Source organism: Cervus canadensis, chromosome 7 (genome assembly GCF_019320065.1).
Source record: "Cervus canadensis isolate Bull #8, Minnesota chromosome 7, ASM1932006v1, whole genome shotgun sequence".
NCBI classification, from domain to species: domain Eukaryota; kingdom Metazoa; phylum Chordata; class Mammalia; order Artiodactyla; family Cervidae; genus Cervus; species Cervus canadensis.
The window spans coordinates 83,958,544-83,971,594 of NC_057392.1; the positions used below are offsets into that span (position 1 = coordinate 83,958,544).

At 39.2% G+C, this 13,051-nt stretch overlaps 1 protein-coding gene across 6 annotated transcripts in view; it reads left to right on the forward strand.

Moving 5' to 3' along the window:
• VEPH1 (ventricular zone expressed PH domain containing 1) overlaps positions 1 to 13,051 on the forward strand; it is a 312,127-nt gene that overhangs the window by 248,267 nt on the left and 50,809 nt on the right. For 5 of the 6 annotated variants that reach the window (XM_043473913.1, XM_043473911.1, XM_043473912.1 and 2 more), the window contains one exon: positions 3,035 to 4,621. The exons of the other annotated variant lie outside the window; for it this stretch is intronic. In XM_043473913.1, coding sequence (XP_043329848.1) covers positions 3,035 to 3,271 — 237 coding nt within the window. In that variant the 3' untranslated portion in view covers positions 3,272 to 4,621. Of the gene's footprint in view, positions 1 to 3,034; positions 4,622 to 13,051 lie in introns of those variants that run through there. 6 annotated transcript variants of the gene reach the window in all.

The window sequence follows — 13,051 nt, forward strand, 5'->3', positions numbered from 1 at the left end:
CATGTATCAATTTTCTACTATAATCTAATTTAAAATAATTTTATTACTGTCAGATACTTACTATAGACCAAATTAAACTAACAAAGTATTGCTATTATCTTATAGAGATATCTTCACTTTTTATTCTGTATATCCCCTTAAAAAATTTTGAAAACTCTGCCTAACACCTTGTAGCATTTTAATTTACATAAATACTTTTATCATAAGTTTAAACAGTTGCACAAACCATACTTTCTATTGAATTTTAAATATTGTCACTTTAAAATTTAAAAATCACATCTCTCCTTTAAATGCAACCAATAGAATAAAAAATACCATTGCAATTTGAAACCTAACACTATCCATTTAAAAAAATACACAAATTAGCTCTTCTTTAATTGATGTGTTCATGTTGTTTCTTTGAAATCACATTTTTGTTCTACCATTCCCATAGCATTTTATCCTGATCACCTTATCATTTTCGACTGCAGTAAAAACTATGTATATATATTTAAATTTAGTGATTTTAATTTCTTGTGACCGTCAGTCTCAAAGTGTTAAGATCTTTTATTAACTTTTAAAAATATGTTACTTATGAAAACCTATAAGTATAATACTAAAGTAATAGTTATTAAACATTAAAAGTTAAATGCTTTTTAATGTTTGGTTGAAGGACACTTCCCTTACATCAGTATTTTTTTTAATTGAAGTATAGTTGATATACAATGTTGTGTTAATTTCTGCTGTAAAGCAAAGTGATTCAGTTATACATTTATTTATAATATATATCTATATATACCTTCTTTTTAAATATTCTTTTTCTACAATGTTTTATCATAGGATATTGAAGATAGTCCTCTGTGCTGTATATATGTCCTCTGTCTGCTGTATCCTGTAGGACCTTGTTATTTATCTGTTCTACATGGAATAGCTTACATCTGTTAACCCCAACCTCCCACTCCATCCCTCCTCTAAGCCCCTCCCCTTTGGCAACCACAGGTCTGTTCTCTATGTCTATGTCTGCTTCTGTTTTGTAGATATTAGATTCCACATATGATAATTCCACATACCGTATGATAAGTGATATCATATGGTATATAGCTTTCTATTTCAGACTTATTTCACTTTGTATGATAATCTCTCATTGCATCCATGCTGCAGCAGATGGCATTATTTTGTTCCTTTTTATGGCCGAGTAGTATTCTATTGTATATATGTAACATATCTTCTTTATCCATTCATCTGCTGATGGACATTTACATTGATTCCTTGGCCATCTTGGCTCCTGTGAATACTGCTGCTATGAACAAAGGAGTGCATGTATGTTTTTGTGTTATAGTTTGGACCACATATACCCCAAGAGTGAGATTGCTGAGTCATATGATAATTCTGTTTTCTGCTTTCTGAGGCACATCCATACTGTTTTCCACCGTGGCTGCACCAACTTACATTCCCACCTACAGGGCCGGAGGGTTCCCTTTACTCCGCACCCTCTCCAGCTTTTCTTATTTGTAGACTTTTTAATGATGGCCATTCTGACTGGTGTGAGGTGGTACCTTATTGTAGCTTTGATTTGGTGTTTTCTAATAATTAGCAATGTCGAGCATCTTTTCATGTGCCTAGTGGCCATCTGTATGTCTTCTTCGGAGAAATGTCTATTTAGGTCTTTTGTCCCTTTTTCACTTGGATTGTTTGTTTTGTTGTTGTCAAGTTGTGTGAGCTATATGTACATTTTGGAAATTAAGCCCTTGTCGGTTGCATCATTTGCAAATATTTTCTCCCATCCTGTAACTTGTCTTTTCATTTTGTTTATGATTTGCTTCGCAAAAGCTTGTAAGTTTAATTAGGTCACATTTGCTTATTTTTGTTTTAATTTCTATTGCCTTGGGAGAGTGACCTAAGAAAATATTGGTACAACTTATGTCAGAGAATGCTTTGCCTATGATCTCTTCTAGGAGTTTTGTGGTGTCATGTCTTATGTTTAAGTCTCTAATCCATTTTATTTTTATGCATAGTGAGAGGGTGTGTTCTAACATCATTGATTTACATGCAGCTGTCCAACTTTCCTAGCACCACTTGCTGAAGAGACTATCTTTTTCCCATTGTATATTCTTGCCTCCTTTGTTGAAGATTAATTGACTGAGGTGTGTGGGTTTATTTCTGGGCTCTGTTCTTCTGACATCAGTATTTTGAATTGCTCTTTTTGTTTGATGCTCCTGAGATTTTTCCAAGGTGGACAATACACTACAGAAAGTTTGGGATGAGTGAAAAAGATGTTTTTCCATTGCAAAGTGAAAAAAGGATGATTATGAATGGGCAGGTAGGGAAAGGAGGGTTGGCAAGATTCTCGACCACAGGTACATTCTCCAGTAGACAAAATGGATTCAGGGATGTTAAAGATCTGAAACTGCTTTAAAGAGTATCTGATTCCTTAAAAAATATCCATGCTAGCCCAGCCTGACAACTCTGGTGCTAGAGAGATTCTTAAGTATCTGCTTTAATGCAAAGAAAATGTAACATCATTAAACATTCCTTCCCTTAATGTTTGTGGACAAATCATGCTTCCAAAGATTGAGAAAGTTTCAAAAACAGTTTGATCTACTTAAACATTGGAGCCCTGTGTATTCAATTAACACCTCTTTCTCAGAGGTAACCCAAAGAAAAATTCAATTTCAGGCCTCTAAAATTATCTCAAATTCTGAGTTAATAGTACCCCAAATTGTACAGCTACCTTTTGCTCTAACAGTGTTATTATCGATAGAAAATGGCATAAAGTCAAAGAAATATGAATCAAACATCTTCCCCAGTCCCACCATATAATAGTTTTCTATAAATTGGCTATTTTGTTTTAGCTTAAGATAGTACAACAAAAAACCAGCTGGTCACTTCTTCAGTTGTTTTCATGACTATTCGAGGCCTTAGCACCCAAAATAACAAAGGTCTCAAGTCACGTGAAGTGAACCGATTCTGATCCTCTTGGAAAATTCTCCAGGAGCCAGAGATCTTTCCATCCTCTGGAAGCCAGCTCATGTTCTTTCCTTCCCATGCATTTCAGAAAGATGATCCTGATGACTCCCCAATAGAACTCAGCAAAGTACAGAGTGTGAAAGTTGTGGCCAAGAGACGCAGGGATCGCTCTCTCCCCCGGGCTTTCGAAATCTTCACAGACAATAAAACCTATGTTTTCAAGGCCAAGGATGAGAAGAATGCAGAAGAGTGGCTCCAGTGCATCAATGTGGCAGTTGCCCAAGCAAAAGAGAGGGAAAGTAGGGAAGTAACCACGTATCTCTAGGGATTTGCAAGCCGATCTCATACCAGTTGTATGCAACGGACATGGCACTATAATCGCCAATGTCAAGAAAAAGAAAGAAATTCACCAAGTCATGCTGTCTTTTACTAAACACCAATGGAAAAGTTTTCCCCAGGAAGCAAGACTAAAAGTGGCAGGATCCTGATATGTTTCAGATCCATATGGCATTGGCATTAACTCCAGAACAGCTTTGTAAGGCATATAAGAAAAGGAGTTATGGATGATATGGAGCCAGAAAGGGGAGAGAAGGGATCTAGAAACTTCTGTACCTATGACATTGTACATTATAAGAAAACAACTTTAAAAGATACCTGAACTGCCTGTCCTAAGGAAAGATTAGGCACTTCTGATGAAAAGCAGTCAATAGTATTAAAAGGAAAAAACCTACAAGGAAAAGTCAAATTGATGAACACTGAGGAAAACCATACAACTTACTTACAGACATATAATTACATTTATCCTCTCCTAATGCAAAGGAGGCTAACACTTGGTAAAATGGTTCTCAGATTAAGCCAATTATGTAATTAAATATCTGTCCTTCATAACTCCTTATCTGATTATTCCTTTTAGGTTCATATAATATGATCTAAAGTTTAGTTCCTTGGCTATATCTCCTGCCAAGGCAGTAAGTGTAAGGTACAATTAAACACAGAAGACCATTTTCCCCATCTTCAAAATATATGCCATTTCTGTTAAATTTTGAGATTTTAAAGTTCTATACTTTCCTTCTTTTCATTCAATATTTTAATACCTCCAAATTATAAACATGTGTTTGTTTTTGCCATTACCCATAATTAAAAAGAATTAAATCATGGTAGGTAGAATTCTAGAATGGCTTTCATGACCCAAACCCTGGCAAAATCTCTTCCCCTGAGTATGCTGGAACCTACAGCTTCTAACTAATAGAATATGGCAAACAGGATAGGATAGTCTCTCCCATGATTATGTTACATTACATGGCAAAGGAAGGAAGTGTTTCAGATGTAATGAAGGTCCTTAATCAGATGACTGAGTTAACTGAGAGGATATGGTCTTGGGTAGGCCCGACCTAATCAGATGAGACCTTTGAAAGTGTGAACAAGTCAGAGACTCTCTGTCTCCCACTGACCTTGAATAAGCTGCCATGAGTTCTATAGCTTCATGGAAATGAATTTTGCCACAGGCAGTGTGAGCAGCTTGGAAAAAGATCCTGAGCCTCAGATAAGAGGTCTTTCGCCACCAACACCTTGATTGCAACTATGCGAAACCTTAAGCAGAGAACCCAGCTACACCATGCTTGGACTCCTGATCCATGGAAGCTTTGTGATAATAAATATGTGCTGTTTTAAACTATTAAGTGTCTGCGGTAATTTGTCATGTAGCAATAGATAACTAATACAAAAGCTAACTTATAATACACATACAGATTTTTTCCTTGAAATTTATTAAACACAGTCTAGTATAGAAATGTGGAGAAATGATGTTAAGTACTCAGTACTCTGAATTCTACCCTGACTCTATTGCTAACTCACTAGGATAGGAAGAACAAAGGGGCCAAGTTTAAGGAAGGGAACCATTTAATTTTAAGTTTAAATGTAAAATTTGAGAGTATTGTGAGTCATGGAAGTTCTTACAAGTTGGAAATAAGTTTGGGAGGTCAAAATTAGGGCTCATCATGTATATAGCTGGTCACTAAAGATGTGGAGTTAGAAGAAATTACTCAGGGAGAGTTAGACAACAGAATTAACAAGAGCTTCCTTGGGACACCCAGCATTTAAACAAAGGGAGGCTGATTAGTGTTCAGAGATACTATAAACCAGAGGAAATAATGTCACAAGAGTCAAGGTTTTCAAGGGGAAGAAAGAGATCAGTCATGTGAAATCCTGAAGAGTAATTGCTTAAGATAAAGAATGACTTTTGCAACTAGGAAGCAACTTGTGTCATTGGCAAGAACAATTTCATTGGAGTGATGACATGAAAGTCAAATTTCAGTGAGTTGAGGAATCAACAAGAGGTTAAAAGTTTAAAACAACAGTTGAACTCCCCTTTCAACAACATGAGGCTAAGATGGAAAAAAGTGGTCTTGTTGTTTGTTTTAAGGATGCATTAGACCTAAAGGAAAGAAGTTTAAAACACAGAAAGAAAGAGGAAAAATAACTTTGCTTGAGCAAAGTTTCTAGAAGTGAAGAAGGATGAAATCTCCTTTATTCCACAACAATTTATGGGAACTGCTACCAAGCATCAGGTACCATGGTGAGCCTAGAAATATGAAAATAAAAGATCCAGCTCCTCCCTTCAAGGAGTTTACAGTGTAGTGGAGAAAAGAGACATGTACAACAAAAATTGAAATGCTGTGTGGCCACGTGCCTTGATGGAGGTATGCACAGGGTCCTGAGGAAACACAGGAGAAGACACCCTTGTAAGTGACTTGAAATTCAGCTTGGCCTCCCATAACTGTTCCCCAGAAGTGTTAGAGAATGAACTTGTCTTAAAGAACTAGTAGGAGTGTTGTGGGCAGACAAGAAGCAAATGACCAGTAGAGGGAACCATCTTGCGAAGGCCAAGGAGGAAGAGGGAACATGGTCCATTTGTAAAACAGCAAGTCCTCAGCTGGGATTGGGACATAAGGGGCCTGTTGGGAGTGGTACAGAATACGCCTGTAGGCCTGCACGGTCGTAGCATGTAGGGCTCGGGTCCATGCTAAGGATCTTGAACTTTTTCCTTAAGATGGTGAAGCGTATTGAAAGGTTTTAAGATTTGTATTTAGAGAAAAAATCTTGATCATGGTATAGAGAATGGATTGTGGCAGGGAAATGATTTGGGGGGGTTCTTGGAAGGTGGTGGGGCTTCCCTGATAGCTCAGTTGGTAAAGAATCTGCGTGAAATGCAGGAGACCCCGGTTTGATTCCTGGGTTGGGAAGATCCCCTGGAGAAGGGAACAACTACCCACTCCAGTATTCTGGCCTGGAGAACTCCATGGACTGTATAGTCCTGGGTCTCAAAGAATTGGACACAACTGAGCGACTTTCACTTCACTAGAAGGTGGTGAGGACTTAAACTGATATAGTAGCAGAGGGGTTGGAGGAGAATGAAAATGCAGGAAGAATATTGAATTAGTAAACTGGACAGGACACTAGTGGATTGGATGGAGCTGGAGTATAGAAATGGGAAGGAAAGGGTCTCTGATGACTCCAAGGTGCTTCGGGGAAGCCTGATGCTTGATGATAGCATTCATTGAGATAGAAAATTCCAAAGCAACAGTTTAAGAGGTGGGGCAGATGGTAAATTTAATTTTAATGTATACATTCAGATGGTAAATTTAATTTTAACATTCTCACATGGTGCTAGTGGTAAAGAACCCACCTGCCAATCCAGGAGATGTGGGTTTGATTCCTGGGCCGGGAAGACCCCCTGGAGGAGGGCATGGCAACCCACTGCAGTATTCTTGCCTGGAGAATCCCATGGACAGAGGAGCCTGGCGGGCTACAGTCCATAGGGTTGCAAAGAGTCAGACACAACTGAAGTGACTTCACGTATACAGAGTATATGTATTCAGAATCTAGCCAAGTGATTCACCTTGGACTAGGGGGACATATCCTTCTATGAAGTTGTGCAGGAAAAGGGTGAGAAAAAGAATAATTGTGAAAATTCTCTAAATAGTATTTTTAAATCTACTAGCTCGTTTATATGAGTCACCCTCATAACCTACCTGGTGAATAACCCTGCCTAGTTTAATCAATTAAGAAAAATTGAAATAGACAAATAGAAATAAAGTAGAATTATTGTTGAGACTTAATTAACTAGTTGCGTCTAGTTTAGAGCACAACTCTCAGAGCCTTTGAGCCAGTACGACCAGAGACCCAAGTGTGATCCCTGAGTCAGGAAGATCCCCTGGAGGAGGGCATGGCAGCCCACTCCAGTGTTCTTACCTGAAGAATCCCATGGACAGAGGAGCCTGGCAGGCTACAGTCCATTGGGTCACAAAGAGTCAGACACAGCTGAAGCAACAGAGCACACACATGCAAAGAATGATATTTCTGGTTTCAATCCATGATGCAATAATTCCAAATGCAGGCAAATTTTCCTGGGTTCAGAATCACACTAGGCATTTTAGAATCGTTGTTTTCTCACTGATATTTCTGGCATATCCGTCCCCCTTGCCAGTTGGCTTACCACAGACTGGCCTTTCCCAAGAGGGCTGCTGTTCCTGACACCAGTCTACGAAGAAACCACTTTCTAAACATGTTTAAACCTTTATATATGTTGGTATGAAGACAATTATAATCGTAGTCAGAAATTCAAGTGGTTTTCATTTTTACTTCATTGTGACTTTTTCATCCCAGATAGCTGTGGAAACATAAATGTTTATGTGTGAGGTTCTCATCTTGTTATTTCTTAAGAACTTGGAGTTTGGTAAAAATAAACGTTCAATATTTTTCTAACACTAGGTTTTCTAGAAAATCCTTGGCTGGTGATGTTGAGGGACATTTCTGGGTCATCTTCCATTTGCTTACTTTGGGGCTTATTTATTATGATTATGCTCAAACATAAATATAGATTACTTAGTTGAAGAAACATTCCCTACTTTAGGAAATAGTTCTGAGATGAGGTAAGAGAATATGTGAGATGAATTCAAGGTGTGTTGCAGAGAAGTAAAAACCACAAATGCCCTAGTCAGAATTTCTAGTTCTCAAAAGCTAAGCTTTTAGATGAAAAACCCCAGATGTTGTCTTGTTCCAGAATAGTGCCAGGGTGTAGACCTCTTGGGGCTCTTCCTCCCCAGTGATGCTTCTGAAGGACAAAGGGGTTGGAAAATCAGGGAGATTCCTTCCAAGGAATCTGGTAATGTTAGCAGTCTGGAAAAAGCACAGGATTCGCACATGGACACATGAGGATTCAAGTCCTACTTCTTGCCCAGACTAAACTACCAACCTGAGAAAAATCACTCCTCTCTCATTTCTGGGGTGGGGATAATTTATCTATGGAGTACAATTGCCATGAGGCTTAAATGCCATGTAAAAGCCTCCGGCAGAGAACCTTTGGGGCTTCCCAGTGGCTCAGTGGTAAAGAATCCGCCTGCCACTGCAGGAGACTTTGGTTTGATCCCTGGGTTGGGAAGATCCCCTGGAGAAGGGAACAGCTACCCATTCCAGTATTCTAGCCAGGAGAATTCCATGGACTGTGTAGTCCATGGGGTTGCAAAGATTCGGACACGACTGAGTGAGTTTCATTTTCATTTCACAAGAAAAAAAGAAAACCTACCAATGAAATTATAACGCAGTGCCTTAATAATAGTCTAATGAATAGTGTTTTACTTCAAAAGGTCTTTTATTGATTATGAGGGATTTAGCAGGTTTTTTCTAACTTTAGGTACTGTGCATGGTATGTGATATGTAATCCTATAGATTGGTATCTATTCCAGTAACAGAGTGAAACATGGCTTTATTACATGTTGATGTCTTCCTTTCTTAGGCAAAACACTTGTTGGTTGCTTTGCTAGCCACCAAGTACAAGGCTGTAGGGCCTTGCATAACCTGGTGATAAAAGGATGAACAGGAGAAGGTGGAAACCTGTCCCATATGGAACTGTGGTCATTCCCCCACTGATGGCTCTTTGGCTAAGTAATGTCATGATTCATTCCAGTCCCCTTCTGTGCTTTTCTGTGTACCTGATAAATTTTTGTTTCAAAGTCAGATCATGGTATGATTTGTTAAGACATACTAACCAGCAGTTTATATACTAAACCTGTAGTGTTGACCATGTACATAATTCAGTTGAGGTTACAACACAAAGAGCTGGGGTCAAGTTCAAGTGACACCTGATCAGAGTCATTCCTGATGTATCATGATTGCAAACCACCACTGACTGTAAGACGCATCCCAATTTCAGAACTGATTAAAAATGGGAGGAAAAAAGTGAATAAATGATCAAAAGTAAGTACTAATTTAAAGGTTCCACAGTATTCAAAACTATATGTAAAAGTTTATTATGAACAATACATCATACAGCAAATGTAAGAATTTTAAAAATCTTTTAACATGCTTTAAAAGGCCCCAATGCATTAATTCTCAAAGGTATGAGATCAGCCATTCTTGTGCATGCTTATCCTCTCTATTAGTCATGGTTCTCCTTGTTCTATTCAGGTCCCCAAGGGATTGGATTGGTTAGAGTGGATCTCTATTCAGTCTGCTGATTCAAAGTGCTAATCTGTTCCAGATACACCTTCACAGACACACCCAGAAAACCTTTTACCAGTTATCTTATCTGGGCATCTCTTAGTCAGGTTGATGTATAAAATTAATCATTTGATGGAAACAAAGGTCGCTAATGTCCACACGCAAGCCGTGTTTCTGGTGTGTCCACTCCCTGAACGCTCCTTTATCCAAGTCCCCTTCCCCGGCAGGGATGCTCCATGAGGTATGGACCAAGATGGCAGGAGTGAGCGTCGGGGTACATGGTGCGTCTTTTACCCATTGTCACACATTGGGGAGCATGGGGGTACACTCGGGATGATGTCTGAACAGGAATCCAGTCCAGGAAGGAGGAACATATCCAGAAGAGCCCTAGCAGTCAGTCATGCCAGAGATGAGAGTCGGGAGGCAAGGCCTGGAGCTGAGTTGGGAGCTGGGGACCCAGGGAGGAGCAGGGGGAGGCATAGAGCAGTGTGGGGAGGACGGACGGTGGGCCGTGTGAACTGCAGGGCGTCAGGACGAGCCCCAGGGCTGGGCTTTTCCAGGCACCTGTCTGGGTGAGCAGGGTTCTGTGCGGTGTGCTTTGATGAGACAGGTTTCTGCCTGCTCCTGTCCATCCTTCTATCACCAGGTTACACAAGGCCCTACAGCCTTGTACCTGGTGGAACAGGCCACCAGCTCCGGCAGAGGCTTAAGCTCCTGGGCACTGCTCTGCGAACCCCGGCCTCACCAAGCAATTTCCATATTGACATTCTTCTCATTCTATATCCTCAGCCTAGCACATATTGAACTTGTCTACTTCAAAGGAAAAGCTTTCTGGGTGTATGGGGAGGGGAGCCAGAAATCCTAGAACTTTCTTGTGCGTTATTCTGTAAGATGATAATCAGACACATTGTGTTTACATAATTCCTGGTGCCTTTTTGAACCTTTTTAAAGCTTTAGTCAAATAGAAGGAAAATATACATCCTTTGTCTTTCAATCAATAAAAATGACTAGAATTCACATTAGTACTGAGAAGAAAAGGGAAACCCACTCCAGTGTTCTTGCCTGGAGAATTCCTTGGGCAGGAGAGTCTGGTGGGCTACAGTTCATGGGGTCACAAAGAGTCAGACACAGCTAAACAACTGAGAACCTAAAAGAGTTATAAAATATGCAAATAATGGAAAAATGGAAAATACTCAAACAAATGACAAATGTATTTGTTAATAGGAATTACAGACCTCACCAGAAACTTGGGAGGGGACAGATAATAGTAATAATTCTAATCTTTACTTTCAGAAGTTTTTTAGAATCTTTCTTCGCCTTGTTTTGTTTTTTAACCACCAGTCCACTTGCATCGGGATAATACACATTTGTCAGTGTAGTACACATTTATACACATCCACATCCACATATTCTTTTACACATGAGTTGTGACTGTAAAACAATTCTCACATGTAGCTTGTAGAAATCAGTCTTGTTATGTCATTGTCCCTGTTGCTCTAACTATCTACCTAATTAGGCTGGGACTTTATGTAATCAGAAGAACTTAGTGTGTCTTGCACTGTTCTTAATGGAAATTCCCTCATACACACTTGATAACCTCTGGGAATATTCTGTTCCTCCTTATTCAAAGCTATTGTAATATGAAGGAAATGTTCTAAATGTCTTTTCTGTTAAGAGAGAAAAGCAATGTCTGAGTAAGTCCATCTTTTTTTTTTTTAATTTAACCAAGAGCACAGTCTGGAAATGTCTATCTTAAAAGGTTAACCATGAAATATAATACTTAGGGTATGTGCGTTTAAGTGCTATTTTGAAACCATTTTAATCAGGATTCACTAAAACATTTCACAGAGGGATACCTTAAGCTTTTCCATGCAAACATCCCTTACCTATGTAATCATGTTCTTGACACCACTATACTATCCAGATATCCTCCTTTTATATCAGCCTCGAGTGAATATAAATCAAATTCCACTGCAGTGGATACTGTCATTGTGAGCTTCCTTGTCAGGAAGTCATTCACCGGCAGCATGTAAGACAGACAGGTAAAGTAGGCCAAGTTCTTCCAAGAAAGGGGGCTCAGCACTTATCATTCAGTTAACAGTATAATGGGGTGTTGGAGTCAGAAGAACCTTAGAGTACATGGGGTCCAACTTCCCTCTGCCGCAGCCATAGAGAAATCCCTTCCTTGTCATCATTGGCAGGTATCTTTCCAGCTGCTCAAACACTTCCAGGAACAGAAAATGCATTACTTTATCACTAGTCCACATACTTTTTAAACAGATATTTTCTGATCATGAAAATAATATTTATTGTATAAAATTGAGAAAACACAGAAAAAGACTATTAAAATACAACAAAAATTACCCATAATCCCCAAACCCAAAAACATCCAATGGAAATGTTTGGATGTGATTCCTATTAAGTTACTCATCCTTTGTATTGTTTTTTTTTTGAAAATTCCACCTTTTGGTAATTTCTAACCTTTGGTCTTAATCTCTCACACACAGCCAGACAAAATTTCTACTCCCTCTTCCCCAAGACAACCAAGTAGTTGATTCAAAGTATTCATCCAAAACCATGTATTGCTCATACAATACGTGCCAGATACTATGCCAAGGCATTGACTGATAAATTGTCGATGCTTTTAGGAGACTCAGTAAATAAGTACATATTTATCTATTAAGTAAAGCAAAGCAGAAAGCACCTCTTTTAAAAAAAAATTTATTGGCATATAGTTGCTTTCCAGTGTTGTGTTAATTTCTGCTATATAGCAAAGTGAATCAGTTATATACATATATACATATATATATGTATATATGTACTCTTTTTTAGACTTCCTTCCCATTTAGGCCACCTGAGAGCATTGAGTAGTTCCCTGTGAGAACTCTGAATATTCATTGGAAGGACTGATGCTGAAGCTAAAGCTACAATACTTTGGGCACCTGATATGAACGGCCAACTCATTGGAAAAGATCCTGATGCTGGAAAATATTGAAGGCGAAAGAAGGGGTGGCAGAGGATGAGGTGGTTGGATGGCATCACTGACTCAGTGGACATGAATCTGAGCGCACTCCAGGTGCTAGTGAAGGACAGAGAAGCCTGACGTGCTGCAGTTCATGGGGTCACAAAGAGCCGGACATGACCTAGCAACTGAATAACAACAACAATTTTCAGACCCTGTGCTAGGCATTGGGAATGCTGTGGTCATCAAGATATGCCAACCTTTGTGGAATTTATATTCTAGTAAAAGAGAAAGATGTTAAAGTCTTTCCTTAATTAATTATGAAATTGCTATATGACCAGTACTTCAAGGAAGCACAATGGATAGAGATCATGAAATGAAAGGACTGACCTCGTCAGGAAGGTAAGGACAGCTTATCTTCCTTATCTGACCTGAGATCTGAAGGACCAGCAGGAGTTAATATTCTGCAGGAGAGGTGAAGGAAAAGCAGAAGAGAAGAGAGATCACAATCAGAGAAGACCACAGGGAGGAGAAAGTCACAGTCCACTGGCGTAATCAAAGCAGGCCAGCGTGTCCAGAAAATAGCAGAGAGGAGAGGAGCTCTGATAAGGATAGTGAGACGGGGATATGGGCAAGTCATGCAGG